Source organism: Leptonychotes weddellii, chromosome 9 (assembly GCF_054177405.1).
Source record: "Leptonychotes weddellii isolate Sample4059 chromosome 9, ASM5417740v2, whole genome shotgun sequence".
NCBI lineage: Eukaryota > Metazoa > Chordata > Mammalia > Carnivora > Phocidae > Leptonychotes > Leptonychotes weddellii.
The window spans coordinates 103,362,845-103,388,752 of NC_138377.1; the positions used below are offsets into that span (position 1 = coordinate 103,362,845).

At 38.0% G+C, this 25,908-nt stretch overlaps 1 protein-coding gene across 3 annotated transcripts in view; it reads left to right on the plus strand.

Annotated features, from left to right (window-relative positions):
* ETFA (electron transfer flavoprotein subunit alpha) overlaps nucleotides 1-25,908 on the plus strand; it is an 82,852-nt gene that overhangs the window by 4,402 nt on the left and 52,542 nt on the right. For all 3 annotated transcript variants that reach the window (XR_014148136.1, XM_081829639.1, XM_081829640.1), the window contains exons 2-6: nucleotides 15,997-16,143; nucleotides 18,359-18,440; nucleotides 18,543-18,625; nucleotides 24,050-24,149; nucleotides 25,419-25,529. Coding sequence is in view for 2 of the 3 variants with exons in the window: in XM_081829639.1 (XP_081685765.1) it covers nucleotides 15,997-16,143; nucleotides 18,359-18,440; nucleotides 18,543-18,625; nucleotides 24,050-24,149; nucleotides 25,419-25,529 (523 nt within the window). In the remaining variant the exon portion in view is untranslated. The remainder of the gene's footprint in view (nucleotides 1-15,996; nucleotides 16,144-18,358; nucleotides 18,441-18,542; nucleotides 18,626-24,049; nucleotides 24,150-25,418; nucleotides 25,530-25,908) is intronic.

The following is a 25,908-nucleotide window of genomic DNA, read 5'->3' on the forward strand; positions in this document are numbered from 1 at the left end:
CATTTAGTGCCCTGAATATATCCTGCCAGTCCTTTCTGGCCTGCCAGGTCTCTGTGGATAGGTCTGTTGCCAATCTAATGTTTCTACCATTGTGGGTTACAGAACTCTTGTACCGAGCTGCTTTCAGGATTTTCTCTTTGTCTCTGAGACTTGTAAGTTTTACTATTAGATGTTGGGGTGTTGACCTATTTTTATTGATTTTGAGGGGGGTTCTCTGGGCCTCCTGGATTTTGATGCCTGTTTCCTTCCCCAAATTAGGGAAGTTCTCTGCTATAATTTGCTCCATTATACCTTCTGCCCCTCTCTCTTCTCTTTTTCTTCTGGGATCCCAATTATTCTAATATTGTTTTGTTGTATGGTATCGCTTATCTCTCGAATTCTGCCCTCGTGATCCAGTAGTTGTTTAGCTCTCTTTTTCTCAGCTTCTTTATTTTCCATTATTTGGTCTTCTATATTACTAATTCTCTCTTCTGCCTCATTTATCCTAGCAGTTAGCGCCCCCGTTTTTTATTGCACCTCATTAATAGCCTTTTTGATTTTGACTTGGTTAGATTTTAGTTCTTTTATTTCTCCAGAAAGGGTTTCTCTAACATCTTCCATGCTTTTTTCAAGCCCAGCTAGTATCTTTAAAATCGCCATTCTGAACTCTAGTTCTGACGTCTTACTAATGTCCATATTGATTAGGTTCCTGGCAGTCAGTACTGCCTCTTGTTCTTTTTTTTTGAGGTGATTTTTTCCATCTTGTTATTTTGTTCAGAGGAGAATAGATGAATGAGAGAACAAAATACTAACAGGGTAACAACGACTCCAGAAAAATATACACTAAACAAATCAGAAGATACCTGAAACCAGAGGAAGAGAAAGGGAAAGAAAGAAAAAAGAGAGAGAGAAAAAAAGAAAAAGATAAAAACAAACAAAAAAACAGAATATGATCAAATATGATCAGGCTGGTGCATAGATCAGTGCCACACACTAGATTTTGGGCATATTTTTGTCTGTTAGAAGAAAGTGCCTCCCAAAATTTTAAAGAAAGAAAAACTTATATATGTACAAAGATAAGGGTAAATACGATGAAGGGATGGAATATGACTGTAAAGATGAAATTTATAAAAGATTTTATAAAAGGAGTTGATAAGATAAGGAGTTGGTTGAAAAAAGAAAGAGGAGGATTTAAAGAGAAAAAAAAAGGGAGAGAATGGGATCAGGCAGGAGACTAGAACAAAGCCATACGCTAGAGATTTAGGGTATATTTTGGTCTGTTAGAAGAAACTGTATCCTAAAATTTTAAAGAGAGAACAACTTATATATATATATACACCAAAAATAAGGTTAACTACTATGAAGGGGTAGAATATGACTCTAAAAATGAAAAATAAAAAAGATTTTTTTTTAAAAGGGATTGATAAGATGTTGGTTGAAAAAGGGAAAAAGAAAAATAAAAAAAAAAAAGAGAAAGTAAAAAAAAAATAACTTTGGTGAAAGACTAAAGAATCATGGGAAAAAAGCCATGAATTCTATGTGCAGTATTCCCCTAGCGCTGGAGTTCTGCCGTTCTCATTGATGGGTAAACTTGGTCTTGGCTGGCTGTTCTTGCTGATCTTCTGGGGGAGGGGCCTGTTGCCGTGGTTCCCAAAGGTCTTTGCCGGAGGCGAAATTGCCCCGCCCTTGCCAGTCCGGGCTGAGTAATCTGCTCAGGTTTGCTTTCGGGAGCTTTTGTTCCCTGCAAGCTTTCCGTACAGCTTTGGAGGACGAGAGTGAAAATGGTGGCTTCCCAATCTCTGCCCCGGAGGAGCCGAGAACTCGGGGCCCCACTCCTCAGTGAGCCCCCAGAGAAAGCAGTCATTCACTCCCATCTCCCCGGTCTCTGGCCGCACTCCTTGCTCACCTGGCCTGTGACTGAGCATTTCTATCTCTGGCATCTGACCCTGTGTGGAGTCTCCAAACCCAGCAGATCCCTGCAGTGTGTTCGGTTTATGGCAACCCCGAGCTGGGAGCCCACTCCTCAGCTCCGTCTCTGCAGCCGGCTTCCCTGCTCGGATACCTGGGAGCTCTGCCGCACTCAGGCACCCCCGGTCTTTCTGTGATCCCGAGGGTCCTGAGACCACACTGTCCCAGCGATGGTTCCACCCCCCCCCCACCCCCCTGCTTAGCCACTGGAGCAACGTCCCTCAGTGGAGCCGACTTCTAAATTTTCGATTTTGTGCTGTGCTGCTCTATCACTTGGCTGGAAGTGGCCGCTGGAGGCCCCCTCCCCTGCCATCTATCCTCCCGAATATCGCCTCGGATTCACTTCTCCGCACATCCTACCTTCCAGAAAGTGGTTGCTTTTCTGTTCAGAGAGTTGCTACTATTCTTTTCTTTAGTCTCCTATTGAATTTGTAGGTGTTCAGAATGGTTTGATCCCTATCTAGCTGAATTCCTGGGACCAGACGAAATTCAGGTCTCCTACTGCTCCGCCATCTTGCTCCTCCCTCTAATATCACATTTTTAAAAAAAGGTTTATTTTAGAGAGAGAGTGTGTGCGCCCCCGAGCTTGTGCTGGTGGGGGAGGCACAGGGAGAGAGAGAGAGAGAATCCTCAAGTAGATTCCCCGCTGAGTGCAGAGACCAACATGGGGCTCCATCCCAGGACCCTGAGATCATGACCTGCACTGAAATCAAAAGCTGGCTGCTTAACTGACTGAGCCACATAGGTGCCTCACTATCTTAATTTTTTGATGCTCTCAAGTTGTCCTATATTTCTAAAGTGGGAGTCCCTCTGGCTCCTGTTTTCTAATGATGATGTGGGAAACAAACGCAAAAGAAGAAAATTAAATTTCCTTATTGCCTACAGCCCACTGACAAGTCCTTGAAACAGGTAGAGTGACCTTCCTCTAGGAACTCACCTGCCTTTATGATTAACATTACTCTGACTCCCAGGATCCTGTAAGTCTTCTTTAACATATAAATTCCTTTGGAAACTTCCTTTATCTTTACCCTCAAGATACATGTTTGCAATCATCCTCCAAGAATATGGACTACTAGGGGCGCCTGGGTGGCTCAGTCGTTAAGTGTCTGCCTTGGGCTCAGGTGGTCCTGGGATCGAGCCCTACATCGGGCTCCCTGCTCAGCAGGAAGCCTGCTTCTCCCTCTCCCACTCCCCCTGCTTGTGTTCCCTCTCTCTCTGTGTCTCTATCAAATAAATGAATAAAATCTTGAAAAAAAAAATATGGCCTTCTAATCTGAAGGGTCTCATGATGAAGGTTATAGACAGTAATAAATGACCTTTCCCTAACAATGGCTAGCCCCTCAGTAGCTAGTCACCCGACATAGCGCCAGTATAGCTCTTTCTGCCACAGGTCATGTCTCCATGCTTTAATAAAACCACCTTTTTGCACTGAAGACATCTCAAGAATTCTTTTTTGGCCATCGTCTCTGAACCTTAGCATTTATACATCAGTGATGTCATAAAGTCAAGGAGCTTATCTGAAATCCCTACTCTTGAAATTTAAAAAATTTGTTCTGTAGCTAACCATGAGTTATTTAGGAAGGTATATTTCTACAAATCTATATTTTTAATAATAGATTATTAAAAGGTTGTCTTGAACTGTTAACAATGTGTATATAGTAACCGCACTTAAAAATGATTAAGATGAGGGTGCCCGGGTGGCCCAGTCATTAAGAGTCTGCCTTTGGGCTCAGGTCATGATTGAGTCCCACATCGGGCTCTCTGCTTGGCGGGAAGCCTGCTTCTCTCTCTCCCATTCCCCCTGCTTGTGTTCCCTCTCTCACTATGTCTCTCCCTGTCAAATAAATAAATAAAATCTTTTAAAAAGAAGATTAAGATAATAAATTTTATAAGTGTTATTTACTGCAGTTAAAAAAAAAAGATACCTTAAATTGTTAGAACGTAAGTTAAATGACTTGCATTTCGTATCCAAGTTGTTTCTAGTATTGACCTGATTTGTGCCCTTGAGCAAAGTCCTTCATCTTTGGGGGGCTCTTCAATGTCATCTGTTTAATGGAGGTGGTATTTTACATCTACAATAAAGAGCTAGAGAACACATTAAGAGGAAAATAGGTAGGCATTTGCAATTAGTTAACATTCTTGTGGGGAAATTAATCTGAATTATGAGTATTATTTTATATTCATTTGCATTTGAAATTGATTTGTTGACTAAGATACCAAAGAAATACTTTATGTGGAGAGTGAAGCAACCCTTTTCAAGGGCATTTGAATGTTCCTGTTTTTGTATTCATTGCCAGACGGGGAGGCATAACAATCATGATTCAGAAGCTATGAAATTGGTGTGAAGGAACATGACATTTTTCAGAGTCCATGCCCTATCATTGACAAATGAGATTGAACTGTGTAATTTGCATGCAAATTTTAATTTCTTTTGAAAGAAGAAAGAGAACCAATTTCGATGGTTCTAAAAGATTTATTGTATAAGGTGAATTCTGTAAAATTACGCTGCCTGCCAATGTGTCTACTAAGGGTCTTGTCTGTTTTTAAAGTGAAGTAAATTGAGTGTGTTTTTAATATTATAATCAATGTCATATGACATTTCTAGTAATGATTAAAAGCTACCATATTTTATTATTAAAGAGGTTAAAGTAAGTTATTTATTTTAAGTACAAAAATGTACTATACGTTTTATATTACAAAATGTATGTTAAAATAGGGATAGGTGACTTTACGTATTATTTATCTTTTTCATTAGAACTTGGGAAGATTATTTTTTTTAGATATTATTTACTTGAGAGAGAGAGGGAGAGCGTAAGTGGGGTGGGAGGGTAGAGGGGAGAGGGAGAAGCAGGCTCCCTCCTGAGCAGGGAGCTGGACACAGGGCTCCATCTCAGGACTGTGGGATCATGACCTGAGCCGAAGGCAGATGTTTAACCAACTGAGCCACCCAGGTGCCCCAGAACTTGGAAAGATTTTATAGTTTATTCCTGCCTTTTTATTTTTGAGTTAAGAAGCAAAAAGACCCTCATGCTGTCCTTCCCCTTACCCATATCTCACTTCGTTTTCAAAGATGATGGGGGGGCAGGGAGTAGGTTAAAATTATTCTTACTACGTTAGGTTTGAGTGGGTTTGTAAGGGTAAAGTAGGGAGTTAGAATCCAGCTTTTGTTTTTTCTTCTAACACCTACGGTAGTTTACTACATGAACACAGAGTTCAAGTCATAGCAGGAACTCCTGAGCAGTAAATCTCTTGGTTACACCAAAGACTGAAAAAAAGGCAGTGGCAACACTGTTAAGGTTGAATAAGAGAAGGACCAAAATATATTCACTGGATCTAGCTATAACAAGGTTGTTAGTGACTTTGAAGAGATTGGATTCAGTCTTATGGTGGATGTGAAAGCCAGTTTGCTGTGAGTAAAGGAGAGAAAGATGAGGCAGTAATTGGTGCTTACAGACATTATTTTCAAGAAGTTTGGCTCTGAAAGGGTGGAGAGAGAATGATAACCCCTTTTAGCCCTGCCCTCAAAAAGTATACCCTCTCAGAAAGGCCAGTGAGCTCTATGAGGTATGTCGTTGGTATGTGAAAGAAAACTTCACATTTTATTATTTAAGTCTGATCAGTTTTGCTAAGTTTTCTGAAAGCATGATGGGGTATCTGTTGTAGTGATTTAACAAGTTTATATACTGTTCTTGGATAATTAAGTTACTAGTGAGATAACAAAGAGTTGTTTTTTAGTTTATCATTCTGAGGAAATTTCGTTTAGTCACTAAACATTTCTTGAGTGCCAGCTGTGTGCCAGGCACTTAGTGGGTACTAAATTCACAGTGGGGAACAGACACGCCTAATTCCTGCCCACATGGTGTGGATAGATGAGGAAGACAGACATTGAACACATTATTTTAAGTATGATCGATGTAACAGGTGTATAGGGTATTTGGGGAACATGTAGTGGCAGGGAGGATAATCTAATTAGGGGGCTGGGGAAACTGACAAGATATCTGAAATTATTTGTAAACTGAGGTGCTTTATAATTGTTATTGAGTGATGAAGTAATAGGGTGGAGGATTTTCTTTAGATGAAAACATCATTTTTTAGTTTTGTCTGTCTTAAGTCACTTGTTTATTTTAATTCTGTTCATATTGTATGTGTTCTTATTAGATATTCTGGTTTTTAAATATGGATTATTTGCAGGGTTGAGCTAGAAACAGAAATAAAGCATCAGTCGTGTTAGTTTGACTGTTAAAACAAAACAAAATCGAAAGTCCATGTGAATTTTGTCTAAGGTAAGGTGGAACATGCTGAAGGAGCCCTGGAAATTAAGAAAAAATAGTCCTGGAATAATGACACAGTGTGAAAAGTAAGATCTGTAGCACCCTTGTTTCATTTCTGTATAACTCTGAAGGGCCGTCATAGCTCCATGGCACTTTGTGGGTTCAGCCTAGATCTTTGTTGTGACTGCACTGCATTCTTGCAGTTTAGCTTCCTCCACTACCCAGTCCTGACTCCTTGATGCTAATAGATGTTGTTTCCAGGAGTACTCCCCAATAAACTTGTACACTCACACATACAAAAGGAAGATATAAGTGTAAGGTGGCAACAAGCATTTAAAGCACCCACTATATGCAATGAATTAACTTCTCTCCTATGTGTCTAGAATGGTCCTAGTTATGTTCATTCTTGGGAGAATTAAGACAACAGTCTTTTAGATTTTCTGTGGCTTAGATGAGCAGCCTTGGAGAAAGGCTGATCTAGAGTCTTAATTGCTTTCTATAGCTCAGTGTATAGAGTAGAAGTATTTAAAGGATGTTTTTAAAGCAACAGATTTTTTTTTTTTTAAATAGACCATATGTGAAAAACAATAGACTATTTGGGGAGCAGTTTTAGATTCACTGCAAAATTGAGCAGAAACTACAGAGTTCCCATGTATTTCCCCTTGCTTGTCCCCACCTTTCTGCACTATCAGCATCCTGCTCCAGAGTGGTACTTTTGTTCCAGTTGATGTTCCATTTACATATTATCAACCAAACTCCATAGTTTACATTAGGGTTCACTTTTAGTGTTCTACATTCTGTGGGTGTATCCCAAGTGTACAGTGGCATGTATCCACTGTTACAGTATTATACAGAACAGTTTCACCGCCCTAAAATCTGTGCTCTGCTTATTTCCCTCTAACCCCTCTGCCCCCAACCCCTGGCAACTGCTGATCTTTTCACTGTCTCCAGCTTTGCCTTTCCAGCATGTTGTCTAAGTGGAACTGTACAGTATGTAGCCTTTTCATGGCCTGATAACGCCTTTTTTTCTTTTTTAAAGTGCTGAATATTCTGTTTTCTGGATGAATTACAGTTTATCCATTTACCTACTGAAGGACTTTTTGGTTGCTACCAAGTTTTGGCAATTATGAATAAAGCTGCTGTAGATATCCATATGCAGACTTTTGTATATAAATAAGTTTTCAACTCATTTGGGTAAATACCAATGAGTATGAGTATTGGATTATATGACAAGAGTTATTTAATTTTGTAAGAAACTGCCACATTGTCTTTCAAAGTGGCTGTACAGTTTTTAATTTCCACCAGAGTTCCTATTGCTCCACATCCTCACCAGCATTTGATGTTGTCAGTGTTTTGGATTTTCACTGTTCTAATAGGTATGCAGTAGTATCTCATTTTTGTTTTAATTTGCAGTTCCCTAATACATGATGTTGAACATCTTTGCATGTGCTTATTTACTGTCCATATATCTTCTTTGGTGAAGTGTCTGTTCAGATCTTTTGCCCATATTTAAAAATCAGTTTCTTACTGTTGAATTTTAAGAGTTCTTTGTGTTCTTTTAGATTACAGCCTTTTATTATATGTCTTTTGCAAATAGTTTTCTCCCAGTCTGTGGCTTGTCATCTCATTCTTTTGATGGAGTGGTTTTTAAAATCAGTGTTCAGTTCATTTATTGGATATCTCCTCTGGGCTAGACACTAAAGTAGAAGCTGGGGTTATGGTGGTAAGAAAATCAGATATGGCCCCTGTCCTCAAAATCAAGTGGAGAAGGCAAAATAATCAGGTGAATATAGTCAAGTGTGATAAGTGCTATAATGAAGGCAATTCAGTGTACTCTGTTGGTGCTAGCAAAGTTAACTAGTCCAAGGAGATCCAAAGAAAGTTTTTATGTTTAGCTAATGTTTATCGAGCGATTTATGTTCCAGGCACTATTCCAATAATTCAGTTCTCACAACTCTGTGAGGTTGTGAGAGCATCATCTCTATTTTGTGATTGGGGAACCAAGACGCAGAGAAGTTACAGTGGAAGTGGAATTCAAACCCAGGCAGGGTGGCTCCAGAGCCTATACTATTTACCACTGCCCTGTACTAAGGCTTCTTGGAAAGATTGGCATTTAAGCAGAAAACTTAAGGATGATTGACTGGAAGCTAATCAGGTAACAGGGGAAGAGGTCCTCTAGGTAGAGGGAACAATGTGAGGGAAGGCTGGGGGTCAGAGAGAGCAGGGCAAGTTCAAGTATCTGAAAATAGGGTGTAAATGGAGAGAGGAATATATGGCTAGAGAGATAGATCATGCCATAAAATAAATGCCTGGTAAGCCAACCTGAAGAGTCTAGTTGTATCCTAGGGGGGCAGGAAGCAATTGATGTGTTTTAGGCAGGGGAGTAACATGCTAGATTTGTGTCATGGAAAGATCACAGAGAAATGGATTGGAGGGGAGAAAGCTGGGTTGGAAGATGTTTGGAGTGTTATAGGGGAAGGATAAAAGCCTGCCCTAGGTGGTAGCATTGATGATGGAGAGAAGTGAATGGATTTAGGAGATACTTTATTTAGAAGGGAGAATTGGTATGACTTTAGTAGCCGATTGGATGTGAGGGCTGAGAAAAAACTCAGATATGACTCTCAGATCATGGTTTGGGCAGCTTGTTAGAGAGTGGTACATCCCCTGAAGAACTCTGGATGTAAAATCTGGTAAGGAGCTAGAGGATCAGGGGAAAGATGAATTAAGATTTGGATCTGCTGAGTTGGAGAGTGTTTGATGGAGACAGGCAAGTTAAGCAGTTGAAAGTGCAGAGAGTAACTTAATTTCAGGTCTAGCACTTAGGAACGAGATTTAACATCTCTTTCTCCCTCCTTCCTCCAATATATATGTGATTCTTTTATAGGTGGTAAATTATAAATTAAGCCATGGAAATGAGAAGTGAATAGTCAATAATTTCAAATATTTCTGTGAGAATAGTAAGGTAAAGCCTGAAAAGTATCTGTTGGTAATTTTGGTGAGGACATAAGCAAGAGTGCAAGCAGTTGAGGCATGAATGGGAATTGAGGAATTAAGAGAATTGGAGTGGAAGATGGTGCTAGTGGGTTTTTAATTTTGGGCTTCTTTAAAATTGGGGAGCAGGGGCGCCTGGGTGGCTCAGTCGTTAAGCGTCTGCCTTCGGCTCAGGTCATGATCCCAGGGTCCTGGGATCGAGTCCCACATCGGGCTCCCCACTCTGCGGGAAGCCTGCTTCTCCCTCTCCCACTCCCCCTGCTTATGTTCCTGCTCTCGCTATGTCTCTCTCTGTCAAATAAATAAATAAAATCTTAAATAAATAAATAAATAAATAAATAAATAAATAAATAAAATTGGGGAGCCTCAAACATGTTTAAATGTTGATGGGAAGCAGCTCTGGAAAATGGGAGAAGTTAGAGATATTACTGAGAGATTATAGAAAGAAGTCTTCAACTAGATTTGAGAGGACAGAACCTAGAGCCCAGATAAAGCAATCAAATCTAGGACCTGTAGCAGCTTCCATTTTGATAGGACAGGGACAGTAATTTCTGTTGGATATCAGGAAGGTGAAGCAGGTCCTCTCTAATGGCTTCAGTTTTCATTGTGAATGAAGTAGGAAATGAGGCTCTCTTCTGAGAGTAGGAAACAGACTCTATTAGCAATTGAGAAACATCAGAAGGGGATATTTGATCAGAGTTGCTTTGGAAAGTGAAAGTGCCAATGTGGATAACATAGAACATTGTCAGGCAATTTTGAGGGCCCAGATAAGGTCGATGAGCCAGAATTTATGGTGACAGCAGCCTGCATTAAGTAATTTCAGTGTTTTCAAGAGGTTGAGATTCCTTTCTGGACTGTTACCTTATTAAGTCTTTCTATAGTTATCTTTAAATGTTAAAGAATTTGGCTCCTTTTTTCCCCCCGTAAAAAAAGAGGGCCCTAAAGTACACAGATGCAATGGATCATAAGATAATAAAATGTAACTTGTTTAAAAACCTTTCCAGTAATGGACCTTTTTGAATCTTTAGTAGTTATCTATACCACTCTTATACCTAAAGTAGGATTTTAGGGCTCTAAAATGTTTAGAGCTGGAAAAGAGAACTTTTACATCATCTTTTTTTGGTTCTTTTTGATCAGTGCTATTTTTTAAAAATCAGGAAAAATACTTGCTAAATGAAATCTTATAGGAATGACCCATCTACAGGTTTCCCCTGCTATGCAAAATAGAGCTTTCCTATAAAACCTTTCATAAGCTAAAACAGTGTAAAGTGAAGAAGCAGTTGCCATTAACTTATACGGAAACATTTTTTAGTGTTCTCAGACTCAAAAAATAACTTCTCTTAGGCTCTTCTGTTATCATAGGATACATCTTGTTAATGGATGCACAAAAGAAATTAAGACAAATCACAAATGCTCACACAGTTCAAATCTATGGTGGCTTGATGCTGAGTGTAGTTCCAGGGAAGGAGCTTGATGGTGCCCCTCTTGCTGCTTTGGGGTACACGGTAAAGCGCTTTGGGGTACAGCTTGCTGCAAAACAAATGCTGAATGCTAGTTTTGCTTTTCACCTTTTTTCATAAAAATGAAAATCCTCTTCCGATTTCTTTTGGTTAGGTAGGGGGGCGCCTGGGTGGCTCAGTCGTTCAGCGTCTGCCTTCGACTCAGATCATAATCCCAGGGTCCTGGGATCGAGCCCCACATTGGGCTCCGTGCTCGGCGGGAAGCCTGCTTCTCCCTTGCCCACTCACCCTGCTCATGTTCCCTCTCTTGCTGTGTCTCTCTCTGTCAAAATAAATAAATAAAATCTTTAAAAAAGAAAGGGAAGAAAGAAAGAAAGAAAAACAAAGAAAACATGTAGGTCTTTCATAAAAGTGAAGTGGCATAAAATGAATTTTTGAAAAGCTGGGGATACCTATATAAAAGAACTTAAAAATGATGGTACTTTGATGTGAGCTAGTAATTAAAAACACAAATTCTGGAGTCTGACTGCTTAAGCTTTTTAAAAAAAAAAGGTTTACTTATTTATTTGAGATAGAGCAAGTGAGCATGAGCAGGGGGAGGGGCAAAGGGAGAGGGAAAGAAATCCTCAAGCAGACTACCTGCTAAGTGGCTAAGTGCGGGGCTGGATCATGACCTGAGCCAAAATCATGACCTGAGCCAAAATCAAGAGCTGGCTGCTTAACTGACTGAGCCACCCAAGCACCCCAGACTGCTTACACTTTTAAACAGGCTCTGCTTCCTAGCTAGGTAGCCATGAAGCTCCAGTTTCTTCATCTGTAAAGTCAAGGTAATAATAATACCTACGTCATAGAGTTATGAATTTTAAATAAGATACACAGTTGGCCCTTGAACAACATGGATTTGAACTGCATTGGTCCACTTGTATGTGAATTTTTTTTTTTTTTTTTTGATAAAGAGTGCAGTACAGTAAACGTATTTTCTCTTCTAATGATTTTCCTAATATTTTCTTTTCTCTAGCTTACTTTATTGTAAGAATATGGTATATAATACATATAACATACAAAATATGTGTTAATTGCCTACTGTTATTGGGAAGGCTTCTGGTCAACAGTAGGGTATTAGTTTTGGAGGAGTCAAAAGTTACATGTAGATTTTTGACTGCATCAAGGGTCAGTGCCCTAACCCCCATGTTGTTCCAGGGTCAACTCTTTCTCAATATCTGTATCTTTTGGTTTATTTAATTTGGTTAAAGCAGAGCTGGGGAGCCATTCTGGCAACCCCGCTTGCCTGGTTTTTACTTTATCCTGTGTGGTGGTTCCTGAGGTGTGCCTCCCTGACACCCTTAGTCTTATATGGAATGTAGTTTGAAATCCTCTGAGCTAGCTCATCTCCCTCAATTTACAGATAAAGAAACTGAGCTCTAGATTGAGGCATAACATTTGAAAGACTACAGACCAATTTCTTCTGCTACACACAACTATTACTGCTGAATTAAGCCACATAACCATGTTTAGGTGCTGTAGCTTCTCTTTCGGTGGTATCTGAGGAATAGAAGGTAGAACACTGAGTTAGAAGGAAGCTTAGTATTAAAAACTATAAGGAGGGGTGCCTGGGTGGCTCGGTTAAGCGACTGCCTTCGGCTCAGGTCATGATCCTGGGGTCCTGGGATCGAGCCCCGCATCAGGCTCCCTGCTCAGCTGGAATCCTGCTTCTCCCTCTCCCACTCCCCCTACTTGTGTTCCCCCTCACGCTGTCTCTCTCTCTCTCTCTGTCAATTAAATAAATAAATAAAATCTTTTAAAAAAATAAAAACTGTAAGGAGACGAACCATGAGAGACGATGGACTCTGAGAAACAAACTGAGGGTTCTAGAGGGGAGGGGGGTGGGGGGATGGGTTAGCCTGGTGATGGGTATTGAGGAGGGCACGTACTGCATGGAGCACTGGGTGTTATACACAAACAATGAATCATGGAACACTACCTCAAAAAACTAATGATGTAATGTATGGTGATTAACATAACATAATAAATTAAAAAACTGTAAGGAGTCAAGTGATAAAGTAATATGGAGTGCCTATATGATGTAATGGTAATTAGTAAAGATTGATCAGGTAGATGAATGAGTGGGTTCTTAGGTATGTTCTTTTGTTGTTGTTTACTGTTATAATTTTGAATAGTCTTTTAAAAAGAATATACAGGGCGCCTGGGTGGTTCAGTCGTTAAGCGTCTGCCTTCGGTCAGGTCATGATCCCAGGGTCCTGGGATCGAGTCCTGCATCGGGCTCCCTGCTCAGCAGGAAGCCTGCTTCTCCCTCTCCCACTCCCCCTGCTGGTGTTCCCTCTCTCTCTGTCTCTCTCTCTCTGTCAAATAAATAAATAAAATCTTTAAAAAAATTTAAAAAATTAAATATATATATATATATATACAGTGTCCCCCTAGAAGTTCCAAAAACCTTGATGATTCCTTGGGAGAACTGCCTAATTTATCTTATGATAGAACTATAATTTACGGCAAATATGGGCCTTCTGCCACCAAATGTTGGATTTATTCTTGAAATGGTGATGGAAATCTCATAATTTTTATAATAAATGATGTGTGAAACATAATAAAAAATATGGTATCTGTTATGTATTGGTAATAAGGAGTTTGTTACTGGCAATTCTTGTGAAATGTGATTTAAATCATAAATTATGCCACTGAGTCCTAATTAGAGTTCTTTGCAAAAGATACTGTGATCTTCTGATTAAAAAAGAGAAAGTACTATATATTTCTACAGATATATATTTAAAAAAGTTGTACTGGATTCTTTGAATAGGCATGGTATTTGCCTTCTAAGAACTTTCATTCCATCCAAAGAATTGTAAACTGTTGTGAATTGCTACAATTTTCTGGAGAACAGTTTGTGTCAGTCAGTATTAAAAGCTTTAAAAGTGTGCCTACCTCTTGATCTAACATTTTTAGGAATTTGTTATAAGAAAATAATCGTAAGATATGCATAAAGATTTCTTACTTTAACCCACCTCCTGTAAGAAGGCAATTTTTTTTATTGTAAAAAAGAAAAAGTTATACAAGCAGGTACTTGATCTGGCAACAACAAAAGTCTCATCCCCCACCTCCTTCCTTGCTTCCTTTGAGTAAACAGAAAGGGAAGAAAAAGACAAGAAATGCCATCCATGATATATAATGCAGTGATTCCTTCCTCTCGCATATCCCTGTAGTCTCTGGTCCCCAGCTCTGGGATTGGTTCATCAAGGATAGAGATGGTTGAGAAGACTGAGGAGAAGGTTGAGGATGAACTGGTACAGGTAGAAAGCTTATGGGAAGAGGGTCCCTATAGCTTGTTGAAGGTTGCAGAGAATCTGGCTTAGTCGTCTATGGAAGGAGAGCAGCTAAGGTCTGGCCAGGTTCCAATCAGAAGGGTCTTTCAAGATTAAAACAAACTCTCATTTGTTGAGGATGAGTGCAGAGATTTAGCTGTAAGGATGGTCTTTTCTGCATTGTTTGGTTTTTATGCATTTTATTATTTTTTTAAAGTAATCTCTACACCCAATGTGGGGCTCAAACTACAGCCCTGAGATCAAGAGTTGTATGTTCCACTGACTGAGCCAGCCAGATGCCCCTGCATTGTTTATGATAATAAAACTACTGGGGCATCTAGGTGGCTCAGTTAAGCGTCTCCCTTCTGCTCAGGTCATGATCCCAGGGTCTTGGGATCCAGCCCCATGTTGGGCTCCCTTCCCCGGGGGGGGGGGGTCTGCTTCCTCTCTCTCTGCTGCTCCCCCTGCTTGTGCTTTCTCACTCTCTCAAATAAATAAATAAAATCTTTATAAAAAATAATAAATTACTAACTACCCAAATGATTATAGGACTGGTTAAACTGGTATGCTCATATACTTAACAGCAATAAAAAGGTAAAGAATATTGAAATATAGCAATTGGTATTTACAATATAGTAAATGAAAAAAATATTGATTTTGTAAATTTAATTGTGTAATGAGCATTATAGTCCCATGCCTGTCTGCCTTTCATTCATTCCCTCCTTTGTAAATTTCCCGCTCTGGTGTAAATTTTGTACCATGCTTTCCTCACTCCAGCTCCAGATTAAAGATTATTGCTGAATTAAGCCTTACAACCATGCTACTTGATCCTCAGTGCCTCCTTTTCTCATTTCTCATAGTGATTTTTCACAAGGATAGGTCAGAGTTTTCTTATTTTGTCACATCTATGGTGCCCTTCCTCATGTTTTCACATGACAGGAACACCTAAAATCCTTCCTTTCTTCCTCTTGATTCTATATTTCATGATCTGCAACCTCCAGCCTTTTGGATCTCTTCATTGATTGAAAAACTGTTCTCATAATTGTATGTAAACAAGTCATATTTCCCTTAAAATCTTTGAGTAGAGTGACCATTCTTGTTCATCTTTGTGTTCCTGGTGTTTGAATTATTCCAGATGACCGTGAACTATTGGTCTCTTGATAGTCCACAGTAGATATAGGTGGATGCTGGTTGGTTCCAAGATATGGTCTGCAAGCTTCTTTTTTGAATTCAGAAGTATGTTTAAACAGTTGGAACCCCAGCAAAATTACTGTGTGGTATTGTATTTTAAAGACAGATTTACATTATCAGTTATTTGGGTATTGAATGCATTTTGCCTGAAAGCAATAGAAATTGACTATAGTAATTGATTTCAAACCCATTATTTCTGGATATACTGTATCTTTAGCAGTTGTGCTGCAAGTGGATGTAATTGGTAATAGTTTGATTCCTAGTTTGATAGGTAATATGTTCTACTTAAGAATTTTACATTTATTTTATTTATTTTTATTTTATTTTTTTGAGGGAGAGAGCATGCATGCCTGAGCGGGGGTGGGGGTGAGGGGCAGAGGGAGAGGGAGAGAGAGAATCCCAAGCTCTGTCTCATGGCACTGAGATCATGACCAGAGCTGAAATCAGGAGTTGGATGCTTAACTGACTGAGCCACCTAGGCGCCCCTCTACTTAAGAATTTTAAATTTAGATGTAGTTAGCAATTTCTCATTGAACACACAATATTCAGAAACATAGATTAGTGGGAAAGTTGTTTTGAAATAATTAAATTTTTCTAACAGAATACAAACTTGCACTTTGTTTTTATTAAGTAAGAATATTAGTAATAGAATGATAGACACAAATAGCTTAATTTTTGCCATTGAGTAAGTACTTTATGAATACATTTATAGAACTGAGTGTTGTGTACGGTTTTTTTAAAGCATACATGCTTAGTAATTAGAGTTTTAAAAACCTATTTGTATTACAATATTCTTTTCCACCTTTTTTTTCCTTTTAGGCCTCAGTGCTACGATTTCAGAGTACCCTGGTAATAGCCGAGCATGCAAATGATACCCTAGCACCCATTACATTAAATACCATCACTGCAGCCAAACGTCTTGGAGGTGAAGTGTCTTGCTTAGTAGCTGGAACCAAATGTGACAAGGTGAGAAATTTTTAAGGTCAACCATAGCAAATATAATCTCCATCAAGAGACAGGGAAAGATGGCAACAGAGAATTATGCTGAGGACTGTAACCCAAACTGAGCTCTAATCCTCATTAAATGGCCAGTGTCATAGTCATTACTACATGTGAAAAAGGAACTAAAAGGTTTGCTCACTAAGCATTTTGTCTTTTGAAATGAGGTAAAATACTTGATTTAGTTCCACTGGCACCATCATGTGCCATCAGGTACCAAGTAGAATGATAATATTTGAGTCTCCTTAGAGGTTAATAGCTGATCCCTTTTTTGTATTGATGAATATACCAGCTAATTGCTTTTAATTCCTGAAAGTGGTAAATCTGGACAAAGTATCATGGATATTAATTTTTAATTGGTGTAAGAATTCAAATGTAAGTACTATGCTTTTCAAACTATAGCTGTTAGTAAAAGGTGTTCTTTGTTTTTGTTGTTGTTGTTGAAATGAGATAACAGGTTTGTAAACTAACCCTCTAGGAAGGTTCTAGAATATGGTTTGCAGAATCTGTACCACTGGGCTACAGTGTAGTTGAAATCATGCCTCAGTTAAGTTGAGCTACCAATTCCCTCCTGTACCATACAGGAATTGCCAAGTGTGCAGTTGGGGACTTAGACCTCAGAGGAAGAAATCTGGAGAAAGCATGTTTCTTTTTAGAGGATTTTATTTATTTTTTATTAAAGGGCATTGATGCAGAGCATGTGTTATAATGCAGGTTCAGAATGCTAGTGTCACTTCCGTCTAATTTCTTACATGAAATTAGTATCCTGAAAGAATGTATTCTAGCAGGTTTGGGGTTAAGTTGTATGGGTTTCTTTACCTAAATCCTGCTAACAACTAGGAATCTTATTTATTTGATAGTAACCAGAAGGTGTGATGACATGGCTAAGCTATCTTTTTTGGTTGCCCTGCTTTTAGATATACAAGTTCTGGGTTTGATTATTTGGCTGTGATTTTAAATAATTATTCAAATATTTTAAAACTATTTGAAATGCTATTTTATTCACACTGTTTTGAGAAAAATCGAAGCAGAAACCATTTTCTCTTTAGTTACAATCTTATTGTTTTGTCGCCTTCTAATCTGAAAGAAAAACAGTACCTGTATAGAGAAATTCTATTAATAGCTTAGGCAGATTTCAGTTTTCTACTGTTTTTTGTAGTCATTTATCGTAAGCAGCAAGTGATTTTTCTGTGTAGTGCCAGAAGTTTTTGCTGGTAAAAAAGATAGTTTTGGTAGTACAGGATAGTCTGCCATACTTGGTTCAGCAGAGGTACTTTTTGCTATCTGGGAAACAGTGACTATTGTTGCAGCCTTACCTTCCATTGAGTAGGGGGCAGGAGGCACAGCTTTTTATGCCTACTCATCAGTGAATCAGCGTGGAGGTAAACAAGAAGACAGAGACCATGATATGATTGTTAGGTCTCTGCTAAAGCGAAAGCCAGTCTTGCTGTAATTAGAGAATTAAAAGGGGGAATTCTACTTGCCTTTTATATATAGGAAATCTGAGTAGTCAAAAAGCTTTCCCAGAACTTCATTCTCATTCCACACAGGAAAAATGAGGAATTAAAAAATTATTTTGCTTTATCATAGATAAATATATGTAGGTGGGCAGGAACTCAGAAGTTGACAATGGACTGTTACATAAGATTTTTCTATTGCCTAAATTCACTAATTTTAAATTCAGCAGAAATTATTATTGCCAAATAAAGTGCAGTGGCCTGTAAACCAGTGTGGTTAGGTCCTATTCTTTACCTCTAGGAAACCCATTGGCTGTGTTATTATTGTGTGTGTGAGAGAGAACCTAACCATTGCCTCATTTTCACCATTTCTACAATGATGAATTTATACTTGCATTAATTGAAAGGTAAAAAGCACAATTTATAACTACATTTGCATAGAGAGCTGTGCCAGTTTTGGCTTATCAATTAATACTTTTCTTTTCCAAGGCAGGAATTTTTGTTTAAGATAATTGGTAGTAAGATCAATTGGCCTAAGATTTTTTTTTTTGTTAAAGAATTTTTTTTCACTTACGTCACCCTTTTTCTGTTCAGAACAATTTCTGTAGTTTAAAAAAAATTATTTCTGTCGTTGGCTATCAGATTTTATGTTCTGTTGATATTTGTAGTGGTGGCTCTATTTGTATCTTTCTGTTAGATGGATAATTAAAAACTTTTAATTATAGGTGGTACAAGATCTCTGCAAAGTAGCAGGTGTAGCAAAAGTTCTGGTGGCTCAGCATGATACATACAAAGGCCTCCTTCCAGGTGAGCTTTTCCAGTGGAAAAAGTGTAATGTCTGAAGTATGCTTGAATATAAGAATATGAAAATATTATGAAATGTGTTTATCAAATGTGTTTAATTCTCAGAGGAGCTGACGCCATTGATTCTGGTGACTCAGAAGCAGTTCAGTTACACGCACATCTGTGCTGGAGCATCTGCCTTCGGAAAGGTGAGAAGATTGAGAATGTGGAATCTGATGTCATTACTTGGAAGGCGTTAGCGTTCATTGTGCTGAAAGTGTACAACAGACTCTGTTTAGGTAGCTAATCCTGGCTTTCTGAATTAATATGGTAGTTTTGCTAAAATTTATTCTTTAAAGACTTTGTTAAAATTTCTGTAAAAATGCCATCTCCACATTTTCAAATTTTTTCACAGAGACAACTCTATTCTTTCAAGATTTTGTCATAATTATTAGAATGCCACTTCCAGATTTTCAAATTTTGTCATGGAGAAAACTCTAGGATATTTTTAAGGATTATTTTTCTTTCTTTTTTTTTTTTTTTTTAAAGATTTTATTTATTTATTTGACAGAGAGAGGCACAGCGAGAGAGGGAACACAAGCAGGGGGAGTGGGAGAGGGAGAAGCAGGCTTCCCACCGAGCAGGGAGCCCGAGGTGGGGCTCGATCCCAGGACCCTGAGATCATGACCCGAGCCAAAGGCAGACGCCTAACGACTGAGCCACCCAGGTGCTCCTAAAGATTATTTTTCTTTAAAAACAATGTTGAATTGTCTGTGCCTGTAAATGTAATTTGTAGTAGTAACCCATCTTAAGCAGTGGTTTATTTGGGTGGCTGATGGATATTTACAAAGGCCAAATTCTATCTCCTTGGGGGATTTGGAAGGGCTGTGTGGTAGTTGGAAACATCCTTAGGGTAAAGAAAGCTGTAATCTGATCATGTGCATTGTGATATGTCTGAAGAAAGAATGTGCGATCAGATGGTTAGTTACCTGCACGAAGTTTTAAAAAAGATGGAGGGAAACTAAGGGGGAGCCTAAGAGAATTTGTCACTGGGTTGTTCTTGCTCTCTCTGTGGCCCTGGGTTTTCTAATTCCCTTTTCTTTTATCCCATTCTTAATAAGCTGCAGTTTTTAGTTTTAAAGATTATAAATTAGGTTGTACACAAATACATTTTTATTATAAAGGATGCATATAGTACAGTAGTATGCAGAGCAAGGTATCAAAGTCCCCCTTTCTTCCCAACTCCCTCTTCCTGTTTTAGAAGTACAGTGTTAACAGTTGTACATTCTTTTAGTCCCCTTGCTATGGATTTTGAAATTATAATACCTGTATAAATTTTTTTTTACTCCCAAAATGTAATAATATATCATGAATTGTTTTGTTACTGGTGGTTTTTACTTAAGAGTGTGTCTTGACAAGTATCATATGATCTCACTGATATGAGGAATTCTTAATCTCAGGAAACAAACTGAGGGTTGCTGGAGTGGTGGGGGGTGGGAGGGCTGGGGTGGCTGGGTGATAGACATTGGGAGGGTATATGCTACGGTCAGCGCTGTGAATTGTGTAAGACTGGTGAATCACAGACCTCTCCCTCTGAAACAAATAATACATTATATGTTAAAAAAAAGAAGATAGTAGGAAGGGAAAAATGAAGAGGGGGATATCAGAGGGGGAGATGAACCATGAGAGACTATGGACTCTGAAAAACAAACAGGGTTTTAGAGGGGAGGGGGGTGGGGGGATGGGTTAGCCCAGTGATGGGTATTAAGGAGGGCAGGTATTGAATGGAGCACTGGGTGTTATATGCAAACAATGAATCATGGAACACTACACCAAAAACTAATGATGTAATGTATGGTGACTAACATAACATAATAAAATAAAATTAAAAAAAAAGAGTGTGTCTTGAAAAATAAGACATGGCTGTCTCTTTTTTTTATGGCTGCCTAATACTCCAAATTTAGCCAAGGATGACCAGTTAGGTTGTTTCTAATTTTTTGCATTTGTAAACCTTGCCGTAAGGAAATGTCCCTGTACATACATCCTTGTATACATGTGCTGCTAGAAGTGAAATAGTTGGGTCAAAGACTATGTACTTTTAAAGTTGAGATACATATCGCTAAATTGCTATCTTAAGAGGATGTCTCAGGTTGCATTCCATCAGTTGCTTGAGAGGGTGACTTGCCAACACCTGGTATTGTACATTTTAACATTTTTCCCCCCAATCTGATGGGTGAAAAACTGTATCTTTTTAAATGTTGCATTTCTTTTCGGGGCGCCTGGGTGGCTCAGTCGTTAAGCGTCTGCCTTTGGCTCAGGTCGTGATCCTAGGGTGCTGGGATCGAGCCCCGCATCAGGCTTCCTGCTCAGAGGGAAGCCTGCTTCTTCCTCTCCCACTCCCCCTGCTTGTGTTCCTGCTCTCGCTATCTCTCTCTCTCAAATAAATAAATAAAATATTTTAAAAAAATGTTGCATTTCTTTGATCATGAGATCAAATATCTTTTCATACAGTTATTCGTTTTTATTTCTTCTTTGAATTGTCTCGATTTAACTTTTTTCCTTTTACTTTCATAATTCTGTTGTAACTGATTTTAAAGTATAAGTTGAGGAATAAGATATAATCTCTTATATCAAATAATCATGTTGAGTGACAATAACAGTGAGCTTCCAAGACATCGATCTCTTTTTTTGCAAAATGAGTAGTGTTCGTGAATATTTATCTGTGGTGCAGTATTGCTTCTAGACGTGAATCACTGCAAACCATGTAGAGAACTTGCAGAATAACCATGTAAATTGCTGTAGTTTGTTTTTAACCTTTAGAATTATCAGTTTGAACTCATTAAATTTTTTCTTTTAAGGTTAACAATTTCTAGGCAGTAACAATGTAAACACATGAGTTTAATGAACAATTATCCTTTTATTATTAGGTTGTCACATTATAGACTATTATAAATTTTTAGTTTTTTTATAGAATTTAGTAATTGATAAGTAAAGTGGTTCCACAGACCTATATGACCTTGGGCTAGTCATTTTACCTTCCCGAAGTCTGTTTTTCTTATGTGTAAAATGACGCAGTATGACCAAGTGATGTCCAAGGTCTACCAAAGAGAGATGTTAAAAAAAAAAAGATGGGTTTCTTCCCTTACTCTGGAGAAGATTAAGTCAGAGGATTAAAATCCAACTTCTGTTATAGATGAGCATTGAACTAAAAGATCTTTGTGGACCATTCTATCTCTGAGAGTTTTGATTCTGTGTTAGATGATGTAAACAAATTTCATCAGTCTTGAGTTTGTGGTGACAGTTCTCTGAAAAGATTATTAAACCAAGAAAGGGTGTTTGTTGCATCTAATTAGCTAGATTTTAATAGTCTGACCTTGATTGCTGTGTTGTAACATACGAAAGTTGTTTTTTTTTTTTTAAATTTTATTCATTCGAGAGAGTGAGAGAGAGAGGGGTTTTTCCCCTGAAACCAATGTGGTCAAGCCTGTTTGGATAGTGTAGAGATAGATCTGTTCACCATCTACCCTCTCAGGACATTTAAGTGAAAGATCAGACCTGGAGAAACATATGCCTTTAAGCACCATGGTAAAGTTTTTTTAAGGTGTGCTAAAATGAAACATGGAATAATGGAAGTACAAAAGATACTAAGTTTCAAGCAATTTAGAAAGTTAAAAACTATAAAAAGAGACACAGTCTGCATAACATAATGTTTGTAATAGAATTTGCTTAGCCAGGTAACAATATTCCAGTGGTATTTCCTGAATAGTTAAAGAAGGTGATTTCAAAAAAGAGTTACTTAGCGAAGCAGGCTTTAAATACTATCAAATTTGATTTGTTTCAAAAGTAGGTATCTTCTAAACTTACTTACCAAGTTAGGAGTATGTTTAATGGCATTTTAATTGTTTTCCCAAATGCTTTATTTTCTAAGAGATCTTATTTTTTTCTAATTGTGGTTTTATAAACTGTGGTACTTTTCAGTAGTTCTTCCTGTCATGGTTGAAAGAGGACTGCTGTATAATAAAGGTAAAAATAAACTGAAAATTAGAAAATCTTTCCTGTTGTAGATACAACACAAGGAAAATTGACTCAGGCCATCAACACTTGTTAGCATCAGTATATATAGAACCACTTATTAGATATAGGGTAGGACACAAGAGGAATGGAAGACACAAAACCTCTACCCTGGGAGTGCTTAAGTTTAGTTGAGGGTCATTATAAGTATGTATATTCAAGTTATTTTAAAACAAACTACATGTTAGTGCCAATTAAATAATGTAATTGTATATGCATGTAGGAGGATACAGAATAAAGGAGTAATTAGAGGGTAATCTTGGGAGAATTCTTAGAGAACAAAGAGGATTTGGGGATGGAATGGAGGAGAGGAACTTGAATACTGTTATAGTGAGCGTTTGCTAGAGATGGTGTCATGTACCAAGTTCAGGAGATGCCATGGAGTAAGCTCTGTGTAGAAAGCAGTGTAGAATTCAGCTTTCTATTTGTGTGATAAAAGCAACGTGGGGCGTCTGGATGGCTCAGTGGGTTAAGCATCTGACTTCGGCTAAGGTCATGATCTCTGGGTCCTGGAACGGAGCCCCGCCTTGGACTCCCTGCTCAGTGGTGGGTCTGCTCCTCCCTCTCCCTCTGTACCCCACCCCTGCTCGTGGGCATGTGCATGTGTGCTCTCTCTCAAATAAATAAATCTTTAAGTTAAAAAATAAAAGCAACAGTTCACTTTTTTGATTACACTTGATGATGTTATCATCTAAGGAAACCTTGAGACTAGAAAATAGGGACATTCAGTCTTCACTAACTCTGTTTTAGAGTCCTAGAGTCATAGAATTTTAGACTAAAACTAGGAATTCTCTTCCTGTCATTTATGAGGTGAAGTAACTGAGACCTGGGGATACTTTCCCAGTGATCTCTGCTAGTGAGGGCAAAGTCAGCACACATATCTATTTCAGAGATGTTATGTGCACATACAAGGAAAAGCATTTACATTAATTTTGTTCCTCCTGTACAGATTATACAGGCTGTGCTTCACCTTTCTCATTCTTGTTTGTTTTATGGTTACATAGGATTCCATTTTATGGATGAGCTATAATTAATAGACCTATCCCCTGATGATGGATATTTAGGTTAGTTTCGATCTTTTTTAATGCAATACTGAGTTTTTAAAAAGGTGAAAATGTCTGCTTTGAAATTTTTTCTTTCATATACATTAAGTAAATATATACATATATAATCTGTTTTAGTATTTGAGAATTTTACTACTCTTCTAAACATTTTTCTGTTTTACCTAAATTCAGTAATCCATGATGGTCACACTTTGTGAGTGATGTTCATTAAAGCAAATATCATATCTTGTAATTCAACATAATGAGTTAAGATGGTTTATTACTTTAAAACTCATAAAACTCTTGATGTAGTTAGAGTAATGATAGACTCTTACTTAATCTCAAAGACTATCCAAAAAGTTGTGCTGGAAGTTATAGTATGTCTAAAGGTGCATATGAACTATAAAATATTTGAATTAAAATTTCTGCAGAATATGCATTTTGAGAATGTTAGTGTTGATAGTTGATAGCTATCCATAAGTCTATATATGTGTAATTTACTGCTATTTTTGCTTTTAGAACCTTTTGCCCAGAATAGCAGCCAAACTTGATGTTGCCCCAATATCTGACATCATTGCAATCAAGTCTCCTGACATATTTGTGAGAACTATTTACGCAGGTGAGTACCCAAGGAAAATAATGAATCAACATGTTAACTTTTCGTGAATTTTAAAAGCAGAAATTAATTTAAAGTTAGTATTTTAAACAAGTCATACACTTGCTTTAAATGGACCATCTTAAAAGTTTCTGAGAAAAATCTTAATCTTAGATTTGCTTCTAGACCATGACATGACAATCTGTTTGATAGATCCAGAGCACAGTTCTTTCCTGCTTGGTTATTCAGTTTACAGAGCGATGAGATTTTTCCAGTCATCAATAAAAATTAGATTCACTAGTGGCACCTGGAGAGGCAAAACTTTTCCATTAAAAAAAATAGTATTCTTAATCTTCACTGCTTCTACTCCGTTTCCATCTGCATTAAGAAATTCATTTCAGTGTCTCTTTAGTTGATTGATCTTCTGCTAAGCACACTGGTCTCTAGTGCGGCTAGAAAAAGTAGTGAACTCTGTTCTTTCTGATTGAAGTTGTGTGTTTTCAATTTAATGGTCAGTTCTCAAATTAGATCTTTCATCTTTAATAGAGTTTGAGGGGAAATATTGGTCAAGTTTAGGTTGCTCTTACGTGATTGCTAACCCATAAGAAATGTCTTAAATTCTTTTAAAGTCTTGGCACATGATACCTCTTGTTCTTTATGCCCTATCATGTTTTCTTTCTTTTTTAAAAAAAGATTTTATTTATTTATTTGAGAGAAAGAGAGAGAGCGCCCATGCGCGCATGAGCGGGGGAGAGAGAGGGGCAGAGGGAGAAGCAGACTCCCCGCTGAGCAGGGAGCCCGATGCTGGGCTCCATCCCAGGACCCTGGGATCATGAGCTGAGCCGAAGGCAGACGCTTAACTGACTGAGTCACCCAGGTGCCCCTGCCCTATCATGTTTTCATTTATTTTCTTCTCTTAGTAAGCCTAGTAGCTGCATTCTTAAGTTGTTGCAGCTCATATTCTTGAGTTACTGTGTTTTTGGAGAAGGAAGCTTTTGTTTATATTCCTTTTAGAAAGAGTACACCTTATTAGTGTGGCTTCCTAGCCTATTCCAATTTCTTGCTTCCAGGCAGGTCAGCACTTGTCCTGCTTTTAAATAAAACATCCAAGGTTATACAAATATCCACTGATAAGTTTCTTAAGTATTATGGTCCTTTTTTCTGTACTTGGTAGAGGTAGAAAACAACTGGTTCATAGTTATTTCTTCCTTGTTTTCATGAAGTAAATTCTGAATCTCAAAGGATTACTTGCCTTTCATGGGTGTTTTTAAAAAAATAAATTGTGTATTTCAGGAAATGCTTTATGTACAGTGAAGTGTGATGAGAAAGTGAAGGTGTTTTCTGTCCGAGGAACATCTTTTGAAGCTGCAGCAACAAGTGGAGGTAGTGCCAGTTCAGAAAAGGGTGAGTGTTCGTTTGAAGTTTGTTTTGTTTCTTGTTTTTTAGTTCACTGATTATATTAGAATAAGAGATGGCCTCTGGTTAAATTTCTTAAACAGTGTCTGAGAGCTCAGTCTAAATAATATTCCCAAGCTTTCCAAAAAGAAGAAATATTTATAATGTGCCTTTTTCATATCATTTTTGGTACTGGTATAGTTGCTTTCGTAGATCAAAGGGGTGTTGCTTTACTTTTTTCTCACTGTTTTCTATTATAATACTTGGGAGACTCCATATAATAGAAGAATATAATTAATAGTAAATTTATAGAGGGTGTTACTCTTTAATATATATATAGATAGATAGATAGCTTATTTGAACCTCATGGAGGGTTATTCCAGTTTTA